Consider the following 13,397-nt stretch of genomic DNA (forward strand, 5'->3'; position numbering starts at 1 on the left):
TGGGGAGCTGGGGAGTGGTATTTCAAGAGATGTCAGGCTCACAGAAAGAGCAGCAGATGCTTTTTCCATGCCTGGAAGAAGACAGGAATGTTGTTTGGGGAAATGGTGGGTAATGGCAAAAGCAGCCAAAGAGATTAGGATGTGTGAAGGTAAAACAGAGCACAGGGAGGCATATAAAAGCCAAGGACCCTGAATTACTCTTTGGGCAATCAGCAGGGTGGCTCAGCCTGTCTGGTTGTCTTCACTTTTAAACAGAAGGCATTTGCCTCACAATGTCTTTATTCCTGAAGTTCTTTCAAAATTCTGGAGGAACAAAACTGATCAGTGAAGACACCCGACCAGTGGCTCCTACCAGGAAAGGGTGCGGGAAGGGTCCTGCCTGTGTGTTCCTGTTTCTTCTACTTCACCTAAGCTACGCTTGCCAGAATGCTGCATAATAGATAATGTTGCAGAGAGAAACAAAAAGCCTGCTGGTCTCCCAGCTGTGTACCAACATCAAGGTTCATAATTTATAAATAACAGTTGGGATCTTAAGGAAACATATATAGCAAAAGTCAGTTTGTAGTAGCTGGGGGATTTCAAGAGGTAGCAGAATACAGGTAAAATATTTTGGCTTGAAGCAACAGTAGACATGCAATAGACGTGCAGTAGACGTGCTTCTCAAGCCGGCAGCATTGACAACATAGGTGCCATTGCCCTGTCTGGCCTTTACTTCATTTAAACAATGAAGTATGTTCTGCAAAAACCTGGAGGACACAGGCTCTGAACACACAGCCACAGGAAGCATCAGAGGAAATGTGTTCAGGTTCATCTCATCAGCCCACTGTCTTCCAGCCATGGCCCTTTGGAAACCAAGTCACTAAATCAGTTCAGGTTGATCACTTACTCTTGACGTTTTACGGCAATTAGTGTGCGTTTGGATTATGGATTATTTGGCCATTCACTGTGTGGCTTCACCTGCGTGTACAACACAACAGTGAATCTGCTTAAAGGGAAATACCAACTGCTCTAAGGTGTTGAACAGCTATGTCCACTTTGTACTTCTAACCTGCAAAATATACCTCAAAAAATAATGATTTTAAGAAAAACGATGAGTTGTTCACACTCTTCCAGATCAACCTAATCAAAAGAAAGACAGCAGCTTTTGGCTAAAGAACTGAAAGCCTTGCGGAGAGATATGCTTGTTCTGTCAGACAAATGACCTCTCTTCTCCCCTCAATCAACCCGACTGTCTGTAATTTTGTTTATTTCTCTGCTGTTAAATATTGATGTCTTACAAAGCTTCTCATTGGAAAAAACACATCTTCAGCTTTGCTGCCTTAGGCTGCAGTCCTGTCAGATTGCATCCAAGAGGAAGGCTCAGCTTGCATTAGTACTTGGAAAAGAAGACTTTCCAGGCACTGTGAAGAGTGATACGGATGATTCGGTGAACAGCACGCTTCTCTCCAAATCAGTAGCCACCCATTCATGGTGCCATGGGCAATCTTTTGCAGCTGGTGCTGGCTTCTTAGCAGAGAAGCAGAACTCAGATGTTAACCACTTTTATTTATTAAATGCCCCATGACAAATCCACCCCTTGTCTAAATCAAGAGACAATGGAACGGTATACTGTTTTGCTCAAGGAGAAAAAGAACTAGAAGCAGAATATCAAGCTGTAGCTGGAAAGAAAGAGAAAGGAAAAAGCCTAGGTTATAAAAGCAATTTCACTGCATAGTTTTAGTCTACAAATTAAGAATCCAACAAAGTATCCTGCACTGACTAAGATAACGTGCAAGTCTTGGCATGCATTTACTCACCATTTTCATAAACAGACAGTGATTTACAAATCAAATTTTAGCACTGCTGCATTTGAAATAAACTTTAAATAAAATCTTCCCTTGTAGACCATAACAAAGGACTTTCCAAAGGAAGACGTCTCTCTATCCTTAGAAGGGATGTTTCTGGGGAAAGTTGGATGACAGCAGCACTGTACAGTTGACGCTATCTGGGGAACCTCATCCGTGAGAAGACAAAAGCCACGGATGCTTTTCCTCCGCTCCTGCTCAGGGAAAATTTAAGGTTTGAAAGGGAGGAATCTCCTGCTATTCCATGGAAGGATGGCAAACAAGGATCGTGCCCTGATGGATGAACAAGGAAGAAATACTGTGAGCTGAAACACCTTGAATTTTCTTTCTGTTCCATAGATTATTCCCTTTCAGAGACAAATGAGGAGCAGACTCCCTGTTAGTACTTCGTACAACCTGCCTCAGAAAATTATCCCACCTTTTAAGGCCAGACTGGAAGCAAACCGAAAAAGTTCATTTGACTCAGAATCACAGCAAATCAAGAGGAAATCAATGGACATGTGACATTTTATACTGAAAGCCTGCAGTAAAAAATGAAAAAAGAAACAAAACAAAAAAATGGGCATCATGGAAACTGCATTCCTTCACTCCCCCAAGAAGGACAATTTTTTACCATATCAGCTTTTATTTGAAAATATCTGCCAGCTCTATCACCATACTCCTTTATACTTGGGCATGTGATCTACTAAAAAGAGCATGCACATGGACAGAGGACTCCTCACACCAATCCTCAGCTGCTGTAGGAGCGAATGAGCAAGCCGCTTTGCTCACTCTCATCGCTATCTCCAGTCCTGCTCTCTGTCTACCCACTGACAACGTAAAACCTTTTGGAGGAAAGGGCTGCGTCTGCCTCCATGTTTGCACAGAGACCAGCGGGATGGACTCCTGCCTGTGGCTTTGCTCTGCCACACACATGCAGTATATGTAGAAATTACAGGGCATAATCCAGCAAAGAACACAACGTACGCCTGACTTTATGCATGCCAATAGCCTTACTGATGTCAATGAAATTACTTATGTCTGTAAATTATGCACATAATTAAATATCTGGTTGGACTGAAGCCTAGATCGATGATTCACTGACAAGTCAGAAAGCCTATCTCTGTGACTAGATTTACAGCCATTTTTATCACACACGTATAGTAGTGTCCTGCACTCCAACGCTGTGCCACTAACGCTGGCGTGGGACTGTCCCTTCCTGAAAGATGCTGGTGTACATGGGAGTAGATGGCCAGGCACGGCCTCAGATAAACAGAGATCAAAAATAGAGATGTTCCAGTCAGGGAAATGTTAACAGCCAAAGAAATCTTACCTTTTCTTTCAAAAGAAGCAACTCAGTTTTCCCAAGAGCCTCAACCAATTTGCCTTAAAAGAACAGGAGCAAATTTAGTTGTTTTTGTTTTACCCTGCGTTCTTCTTTCTCCAAATCCAACATTTGTCATTTAGAAACAGAACAATCAGAGGAACCCTTATTACTGGCATAGCAACAGGTAAATGAAACCTGGAAGGTCTGGCTTTCCTTTCCTGTTGCAAATCAAAGAACACACAAGCTGAACTGTCTGTAAAACCAGTTGTGTGTGCCTGCACCTCCTAATGACAGCACAGCTTGCCAAGTAACGCTTGCCTTACAAAATACATAAATTTGCTGCTGAAATAGTGTAGATCATCAGAAGAGTTGCAGAAGTGTTTGCCGTCCTGTGATAAGAAGACACGAAGCTCTGCTCTTGAGGCTTCTTGGAAATATCAGAAAAACATTCTTTTTCTTTACAACTGGATCTTGCTATTTGTCTTTTAGTGTTTCCTTTGTCTATTTGTCTCTATCTTCTCTCTATCCATACCGTATAAAGTTTTATTCCTTTTTCATTTTTCGTATTAAGAAGTTGCGTGGGACTGTCCCTTCCTGAAAGATGCTGGTGTACATGGGAGTAGATGGCCAGGCACGGCCTCAGATAAACAGAGATCAAAAATAGAGATGTTCCAGTCAGGGAAATGTTAACAGCCAAAGAAATCTTACCTTTTCTTTCAAAAGAAGCAACTCAGTTTTCCCAAGAGCCTCAACCAATTTGCCTTAAAAGAACAGGAGCAAATTTAGAGTTGTTTTTGTTTTACCCTGCGTTCTTCTTTCTCCAAATCCAACATTTGTCATTTAGAAACAGAACAATCAGAGGAACCCTTATTACTGGCATAGCAACAGGTAAATGAAACCTGGAAGGTCTGGCTTTCCTTTCCTGTTGCAAATCAAAGAACACACAAGCTGAACTGTCTGTAAAACCAGTTGTGTGTGCCTGCACCTCCTAATGACAGCACAGCTTGCCAAGTAACGCTTGCCTTACAAAATACATAAATTTGCTGCTGAAATAGTGTAGATCATCAGAAGAGTTGCAGAAGTGTTTGCCGTCCTGTGATAAGAAGACACGAAGCTCTGCTCTTGAGGCTTCTTGGAAATATCAGAAAAACATTCTTTTTCTTTACAACTGGATTTTGCTATTTGTCTTTTAGTGTTTCCTTTGTCTATTTGTCTCTATCTTCTCTCTATCCATACCGTATAAAGTTTTATTCCTTTTTCATTTTTCGTATTAAGAAGTTTTTTTTATATTTCAGCCTTTCCAAAGCAGCCAGAATCCTGATTGTCAGCAGCGATGTCTAGACATAGTAAATCCTTAAATTCAAGGCCTTTGCCCTTGAGAGAAAGAAATGCAGCAGCACACGCTTGCACATGCTTTTCCCTGAGCAGTTTCAGGTGCTTTGTAAGGCTTACTTCTTTCTGAGGCTACAGCTTGTTAAGATGAAATTTGGATCAAGTTTCAGACTGAGAATTCAAGGCTACTCTATGAATGCGTTCAATCCCACGGGCTGGTTCAGGTCAGCTGTAGTCAACTACCAGCAGAGCTTCTCTTTTAACAGTAATGCCTGTCCAGCGATACAAGTCAGCAACAGAAATCCTATTATCAGCAGGTGTGACTGATGTGTCCCGCACTCATGAATCCCCCAGTAAACCCCCTGTGCTTTTTTTTTTTTAATGTAAGATTACACATAGAAAAATAAGGTCGATGTACAGCTCCTGAAGGTTTAGAAGCCTGTAGGAATACTGAGAGGCCATAATAAATGGCTAATTAGGAAAAATGAGCTTCACAGCAGCTTCCCAGTTAATTCATAGAGGTAGCATACAAATTCAAGATGTCAAACTGAAGCTGAAATAACAGACACTAGAAGAGTGGTGCGTGTCCAAGGAAGGCAAGAAACTGCCTGCCAAATTCATTCAGCTCAGCCATTTTTTCTTTCAACTTTAAAATCAATAATTCCATGTCTTTTCTTTTTCCTTTTGGGGGAATGAATGAAATAAAACGTTTATTCTATTCTTTTAGCTTCTAGTGCCTGCACTCCTGTCTCAAGGCACTGAGTTGAAACTGAGTGACTCAGTTGAAAACACGATGTTAGCTGATTTGCAACATTTCCATGGAAATACAGCCCCACCAGAAAACTCAGCCCCACTGTCCTCCCCTTCACAGCTGAAATGGCAAGCAATTTCTGGGATCACGGCAAAAATGCAATGCAAAAGCTTAGAGATCACAGAGCACCCAGCCTTAACACAGTGGCTCACTTGGAGCTGTGATGCACATCACTTGTTTTTATGACGGCAGAGTCCAGCTGCAAATGTTTAAAACGAAGAGGAGATGGGAGTCGGATCAGAACAGCAAAACAAACACATGATCTGAACAGCTCCCCTCTCCTTACACAACCAGCTCAAGCAGAGAAATTTCACCTGTCAAAGGGAAAAAGTCAAACACATGGGGAGAACATCTGGGAAATTCTCCATCTCCTTCATGTTTAGCTCCGGAGCTGTTAACTAGTTCGCATCAACTCCATGGCCCAAGCTCCCTCCCTAGAAGGTGAAAACCACTGACTTAGAAAGTGCTTATTCAGCTTATGGGTTCAGATACTTCTGCAATGACGACATCGGGTTTTCTGGACACAAAATCTCCACTGATGTTACGATAACAAAGTACAAACACGTTGTTCCCAGAGTTAGTTCAGAGGTGTACCCATGATAAAAATATAGACAAAAGCCGAGGTAGGTAGCCCACTTGGCACAGCTGATTGACTTTAATAGGTGTTGATTACACTGCTCATATTGCATGAAATTAAAAAGCTTACAAATGTTATGAGCCATTACCCTTCCATTTAAGAGAGCTTATGACAAGTTAGCAACATTTAATGAAATCCTTTTCAAAATGCCATAGGCAGCCTCCACGAGATTTTGCTTTGACATGCAACTTGTGGAGTTATTTCAAAAAGTTTGTTTACTTCAGAGCTTCCTCTCTTGCTCTTCTTTGGGATACTCTGATTTTGCAGCTGGCGGGATATTTCAGTTCCCTGTTGTGCTCTCAGTGTGCGGCACACAACACCAGCTCGTTAGACAAACAATGGGGAACAGACAAAGCAAGATTTAATTCTGGTGTTACTGGAAGTACCCCTTCAGCCAGCCTACAATATTTCCTTCAAAATTCGAAGTGGAGAGACTTCTGGCCAATTTTACTATGAAGCTAGAGGGAAATGTTTTCATAGTTGCTGTAAAGCTTACTTAAATTTCCACCTTTTCAGCACACTGGAAATATCACAGAGCCACTAACTGCCCCCAAAGCGCTGGGGCAACCGAAGTTCAGTCTGAAGTAGGCTCACTGGATTTTATTGTTTAAAAATGAAAATTATTAAGAGGAGAGCGTATCAATTTTATAAATCCCACTGAATGCTCACAGCCTACTGCTGTTTGTGGACTCAAATCTGCTTTGGATGGTGATGGCAACAATATCTGTGCATCAGGTGAGGGTGCTTCTGCCAAAATGATGCCTTTTGCAACTTCCTTGGCCACTTCTGTTTACTTTTACTGTTTGTCCCGCTGACTGCCAGCTCTCCTCTCTGTTGATAGCTGTTGGGCAAGCAAGACTCAAACTGACCAAACTGAGAGAGACATTTATAGCAAAAGCACACTGGCACAGAACCTACGACAAGGTATCTGGAGCGGTGCCACAGTCAATGCTTAACAAACCCTACAGGGAGAATATGAGATGGCCAGGCATGGCTGCAAGAAGCTTTCTTTTCTTGGCTGGGCCATCATGAGCAACCTTGGGTTTTTTTAAATTATTATGGCTTTTAAACAACATTTTAACATCTGCTGCCAAAAATCAACCAAGAAGCAGTAAGCTATGAAGATGCAGTTAGAGGAAGTACCGTGCTTCAGAAGTCGACCTTGGATAGCGTGAGTTTTTTCTACCCAAAGCCACAGTGGCAGCTGAACTGCTCCAGAGGCAGGAGACCAACATCTCCATGAGCTGCCAGGAGCTCTTACAGGCTCATTCGTATCCTAATGTGCAAAAAAGAAGATTCCTCTCTTTGAAGAGAACCGGTCACGAAGGGAATAGCTAAATGCTGGGAGGAGTAATGGCCAAAGAGGTGGTGGGAGTCCACAGGGACTGCTAGGTGATGGCAGCACCGTGAGACAAACTTCATTTCCACCCTGTGATGGTTTCAGTGAGCGTGCTGAAATCCTTAAGCATTTTGCTAGACCAAATCATCAGGAACTAATTCAATATCCTTTTATTGCTCTGTAAATTCTGACAAAGAAAGAAAAGGAATTAGTCTGTCTCCTTCCTCAAAATATAGCAGCCTTCTTTCATGCTATCTATCTGAGCCTTTACTGAAAGCTAGATTTCTACCACACAGTTTGAGCATCCTACAAAGTTGCAATTATCTTGCCATCTGCATTGCCTTTCCTCATGGGTGAATGTTGCCTTTTAATTCAAATTAGTATGGTATATTGTCCATAAATATGTATTTACGGCTATGAGGCAGGTATGCCCCATTGTGGGCACATGTCATTGTTTAATCCAAATACAGGGTTTATTGTTTTTCAGTGTGCATTTTTAGCTTTGAGGCAGGTAGACCTGCAGAGCAAATAATACAAAAGAATACGTCCATTACAGAACTGCTTCTGTGCTTCAAAATTATACCACTCTTCTTCCAGATCTGAACACACTGAGACAAGTACATTGGCAAAATAATTATTTATCACTCTTAAAAGCTTCCTTTAAAATTTCTATCATTCAAATACTGACTGGGGAAAATGTAAAGTACAGACAAGCATATTTTATGTACTTCCTAGTCTAGCTTTTATGCTGATGAGAACTTACTAAACACCAGTAAAGGGAATAGCAGTTATCAGCCCTGTTTCACAACTGTGAATTTTTTAGGCCAAACAGATGCCCTTGCAGAATCACAGCCAAGTCTTAATGACAGGCCTAATCCTTCTTCCACTGTAGTCACTAGTTATTTTGTACGGCTTCAAATTAGACCAGGTTTGCTCCAACGCTCTGAGCGAGCACGTTGCTCTCAGTGAGACATTCATTGCCACAGGGAGGCGGATAGGGGCCTCTAACATCACCCAAAGAAAGGAAAATAAAAAATGACACTGTACTTTGCCTCAGGCTTTTTTCTTTGATGTATAGGATTCTTTTAAATTCTTTTTTTAGTTGATTAAAAATAATGGGAAGCAGACCTTCAACATGAAACCGGCTAAATACACTAAGAGATGTCTTTTAAAAGACATTTAAAATCTCCTCAAAATCTGTTCAGTGAATTTTGCCATCACTTATACCTGTACAACACCAGAATAGCTTGGAGTCCACCCCGGTAGCAGAGGACAGACAAGAAGGGTTGGTGTCCATGTTTAGATCTGTGTTCCCAGACCCACCCATCAGTAGGAGAGTCTGCAAGAGAGCTGAATGGGCAGGACCACAGTCAAGAGCTTTATACTGCAAAAAATCTTTGTCAGGCAAATCCATACTCTTGTCTTTACAAGGATTCAGGGTAAGAAAATTTAATCCCAGGTGTAAACATTTGCAAACTGAGGTTTATTTTTTCTATCTGCAACCACACACTTGAAATGAACATTAAAAGGGCAAAACCATCCTAATCCTATCACAGCAATGTCTTTCTCTGCTTCCTAAAGCTGAGATTATCATCTCATTTGTTGTCACATAGCTCCTGAGACAAGTAATTAACTTGATTTTCCTGTATAATCACAGCACAGGATTTTATTTCTGTTGTTATTGGAATGGAAAATGCACATAGCCTGTTCTCTGTCTTGCCCCTTTTAAGTTACATACAGACCTGGATGTGGCAAGCTTCAAAACACCCCAACTGCACTAAAGAAAACTAAATCTGTGCTCACTGTAAGTTTTAAGCAACCTGCTTGTTAGCAGCTCTTCTCAACAAAGGCAGGAAAATTTCCAGTTTTAAATTTCTATTCAAATTAAGGCAATGAATACTGAAGACCACAAAACTGTTGCCATTGCTTTCCAGCACATAAAATTAACAATTTGTGCTGCTGCGTGCAACTTTCAAAGTTTGTCTGATTTATAAGCAAGCAGATGGTTCACACGATAGTCCACAATAAATTACAACAGTTAGAAAGACAGCTACATTTTGAGAGTGACAGTGCAGCTGAGCTACAGATGGGTTTATAGATGACCCTTCCAATTTTTAATAACCTCCATAATTTATGTACAAGTAAAGAAATGCAAGGTTCCTAATGCACCTTCTTGACCAAGTACAAATCACTTTTATTTACACAGGCAATACTTCATGGTCCAGTTAACTTCTTAATTAGAGGCAGCAAGATGCTCATGTTCCATGCAAGTGGCATGGAAAATACTGTTTAGTGTGCAATATGTTCAGCTGGGAGTTTAGGATGCTCTGATCACTCCTGGAAAAGGGAATGCATCTATCTCATTTCTTTAAAACAAGACTACAAGGGTGCAAACACTGCTACCACCAGTTACTATTCATTAATCTCCAGATAAACTTTAGGCTCATGCAGTAACAAGTTTATGTTTATTTGTAAGCTCTGATGCTTAGAAATAGGCTCCTAATCCAGGAGGCACTACAAAAGGAGTATTACTGAGCCAGGACTAGGATGGGGAAACGACGGGAACAGAGACCCTCGTTATATGAAGACAGAGGGATTTGAGGGGGTCACTCTTGAATGGGTGAGGGAAAAGGAAAGCGAGCCTGGAGCGTGTCATTCCTGACAGAGGAGGCAGCGGTGATGCAGACAGAAGCAGCTTTAAGAAGCCAGTTTGTATCGGTGATTTCAATGGCCACTTCTCCAGCATGGGACCGAACCACTTCAGTCCAATCCTTCTGCTAACATTTTTGAAGGGAGTCCCAGAAAGATGCCTTTGTTGGGTTGTCATCAATTGCATGCCACAGTACAACAGATTCAGTTCTTCTTGGTTGTAATTTCAGTTGCAATGAGTTACTTTCCAAAAGGAGCACAGCTAAATGCAACTACTCTGTCCAGAAGGTGATGAAGGGGGCAGTACCTACTAGAGATCTTTAAGGCACAAATTACAGAAGCTCAGAGGTTCCCACACGGCCAGTCTCTTGGGATGACTTTTGAGGGCTTTTCCTCCTCTCTAAACCTTGGTCTTCCCTCCCTGCCAAATTAATTTGAAGAATCCACTTTTAAGTGGAAATTCAAAACTATCTTTAAACCAGAAGGCACAGCTCCTAGGAAAGCAAGTCTGTGTGTACTTTTAATTACCACCTTCCTGGGACTTAAGGGGTGCAGCAGAGAAGAGGCACCAGTGACAAATTCAGGCTTTCCAGAATTATCACAATTCATGTTTTGGAGATATTTTGGCAGGGATTGCCCAGCTCTGCCCATAGCAGGGCAGCGTGGGGAGCAGCACTGCAGAGACACACGAGTGGGAAAACCCACTCCACGGAGGTCACGGGACTGCGGCCACTTACACAAAAAGTGATTCTTCCCCTGCCATTTCCATGCAGTACCAACGCCCCTTCATCTACTACACAGAATGATAGTGAAATTATTATTTTTTTTTTAAATTAAGGTCTTTATAAATAGCCAGCATCTGAAAGTCTTCTGAGCTTTATATAAAACCATTATCTATTACTGTACACAACTTTTAGGTTGCTTAATTAAACATATGAAAAATATTATATATCAGCTTATTTCTGGGATGCTCTTCACTTTACTGTTATTTGTCATATTGTTTCTGTTACATTTTGCATATTTAAAGCTGCATTATGCACTTCGGAAAACCCAGAGAAGATTACTATGGAATTAGTATGGATATTCATCTGTACTACTGAGTGCTGAGTTTGGCACTTTATTTTAGCAATATTCATCAAGTTCAGGAATTGCTAGTACACTTCCCTCCAAGAGAATACTGGGTCATACTACTGTTCCTTAAAAAAATATAGCGTTGATTATTTAATAATATTTTTAAATATTCTGTAACTTTCATCCTTTGATTGACTGCAACTCTTTCATTTGCTTAAAAGAGGCCAAATTCACACATAGCACAAGAAAGCAGAAGTTGACTGAAATCAATAGGATTGCCCCTGTTGCCCCCAGCCCAACAGTAATTCCAGCATTATCGTGAGCAACCTGAAAGCCAGCACAGGCTATTCTAGTTTAACTCCACTGAGAAGTCAGAAAAACTATGCACATGGTTTATGTAACTCTATACTTAATACAGTTTCCAGGACGCATCTACTGAAGCCAGCGGGGATGCTCCAACTCACTAGGCTGTAGTAGATCAGACCTTCTGGCTTGCAACTAGATCCTTCTCTGGCTAACAGCAAAAATAATCCTGGAGGCTGGATAATGCAAGGAAAACACACAAAGGCCTTACTTTATATTTCTTGTTCCTTGCATTCATTACACTGTCAATGTAATGGAAATGGTGTGGAAACTAGTTTCATAACCTCAGGAAGGGGACACCTTTTGTTCCCCCTGCCGTATTAAAATATAGATCAATATGGTAATATGTAAACAGTAAACTCCCCACTAGCAAGAAGTGGTTCTCAGTTCTCTTAGTAATCAAATACTATTTCCAGCAATCTAACTAGAGAAAAAGAAATGTAAGTAGTGATTTGTCAGACTATTTATCAAACCAAGTGCTGCACCTTTTCCACACATTTTACGTTACAAAGTGTATGACATGTAAGGTTCTGCAGTTCTGTTTTAATTCAGGGATGAAAACATTTATAGATATGAACATTTTCTCATTAACTTCTCTTCCTAAACGGTTATGCTTGTTCAAATCAATTCCTAGCCATCTTACAGAGGTTACAACCTTCAATAATTAAATTGGATATTGTATTGGATGTTGTGTTGATTATGCTACAAGTTCCAATTTCTACAAGACCACTGAAATGCTGAGATAAAGGGATGTTAACTTCATTTAATTAGCTATCTGCCATTGTTATCAAAATGGAAGGTTGGTATCTGACTCAAATTAACACTTTGGATCAGGAAACAAGATAGATGACATCTTCTGAGAAGGATCCTGGAAACTCTCTATAATCGTTTCAGTTATTTTAAAGCTGCTCAGGACAAAAAGGATTGCATTAGAAAGAGCAAAAGTCACCGACAGTCAATGAAGTGCTGTATGAAAATGCTATTTCAATCACACTTGGGTTCTTTCTCATTTTCAGCTGTTAACATCCTTGCCATTTTTGTCAAGCAGTCTCTCCTAGCAGCACTGAATTTTAACTGCACATATTTTTAAAACACAACATGAAATAGGACCGAGCACATAATATGGGTTTACTGTGCCAGCTAACAACAGATCAGGTCCTTGTGCCAAGGCATCACCTCTCTGCAGAAAAGGAGTAACTAGTTAAATGTCAGCTGGATTTCACAACTGCCTGCCACCCCTCTACCTCGGAAACATTAGGTCTCTCAGTTGAGTGTTGTTTATGATTTATCTCAAAAGGAGACAAAACAACAATGGGAAATATCAGAGGTCCTGGAAGCATTTTAACTACAAACTAAACCCACATGTATCAACCTTGCAACTGCCCAGAGGATACAGTATCCGGGTGACGTACCCAAAGGACACCCACTGCCTCACTCCCAAAATTACATTTGTATAGAGTGGCCAAAGTAATTTATCTGATAACCATGCCACCCTGCCACTTCATGGTTTCTTACAGTTAGGGCTACGGAAACATGCTTATTCCTTTCCCAACAACTTACTGGTCTTGACCGGATTTCTTTGGCGTAGAGAGGTTTCAAGAATTCTGAATCTCCTTCGAGCTTTAGACCCTTTTCTGTGATTCTCAGGTTCCCCATTCCATCCTAAAACACAGACAAAAACAAAGCAACCCCATTAGTTACAATTACTAAATTCACCAGGCTGCCAATAGCTGATTTTTTTTTCCCCATAGAGGAGAACATGTAAAGCGCTGGGAGGCACTAGAGAATGCAATTACTTGTGTTATCCTTTTAGCTCTGTTTCTGTGAAAGAATTGCTATTCAGAGCAATCTGCAATGCCCCCCAGTAAACCTTTTACACAGATGAAAGACGTTCTTTTAAGCTAGTCATGTCTACTCAAAGAGATGCAGTGATGCTCTGTGCTAACAGGAAACTATTCACTGTAATATTCACCTGCTGCCTATGTATTAATATACCTTCTCATTCATAGCAAATCCATATAAAGACTATGTGATTAATTCTACTG

At 40.9% G+C, this 13,397-nt stretch overlaps 1 protein-coding gene across 1 annotated transcript in view; it reads right to left on the minus strand.

Annotated features, from left to right (window-relative positions):
- SGCD (sarcoglycan, delta (35kDa dystrophin-associated glycoprotein)) overlaps positions 1–13,014 on the minus strand; it is a gene marked incomplete at its 5' end in the record, with an annotated part of 75,050 nt that extends 62,036 nt beyond the window's left edge. The window contains one exon of the mRNA XM_009333545.1: positions 12,913–13,014. Within this exon, the coding sequence (XP_009331820.1) occupies positions 12,913–13,014 (102 nt within the window). The remainder of the gene's footprint in view (positions 1–12,912) is intronic.
- Positions 13,015–13,397: the final 383 nt, after the last annotated feature.

This window comes from Pygoscelis adeliae, unplaced genomic scaffold, assembly GCF_000699105.1.
Source record: "Pygoscelis adeliae isolate BGI_AS28 unplaced genomic scaffold, ASM69910v1 Scaffold431, whole genome shotgun sequence".
Taxonomy (NCBI): domain Eukaryota; kingdom Metazoa; phylum Chordata; class Aves; order Sphenisciformes; family Spheniscidae; genus Pygoscelis; species Pygoscelis adeliae.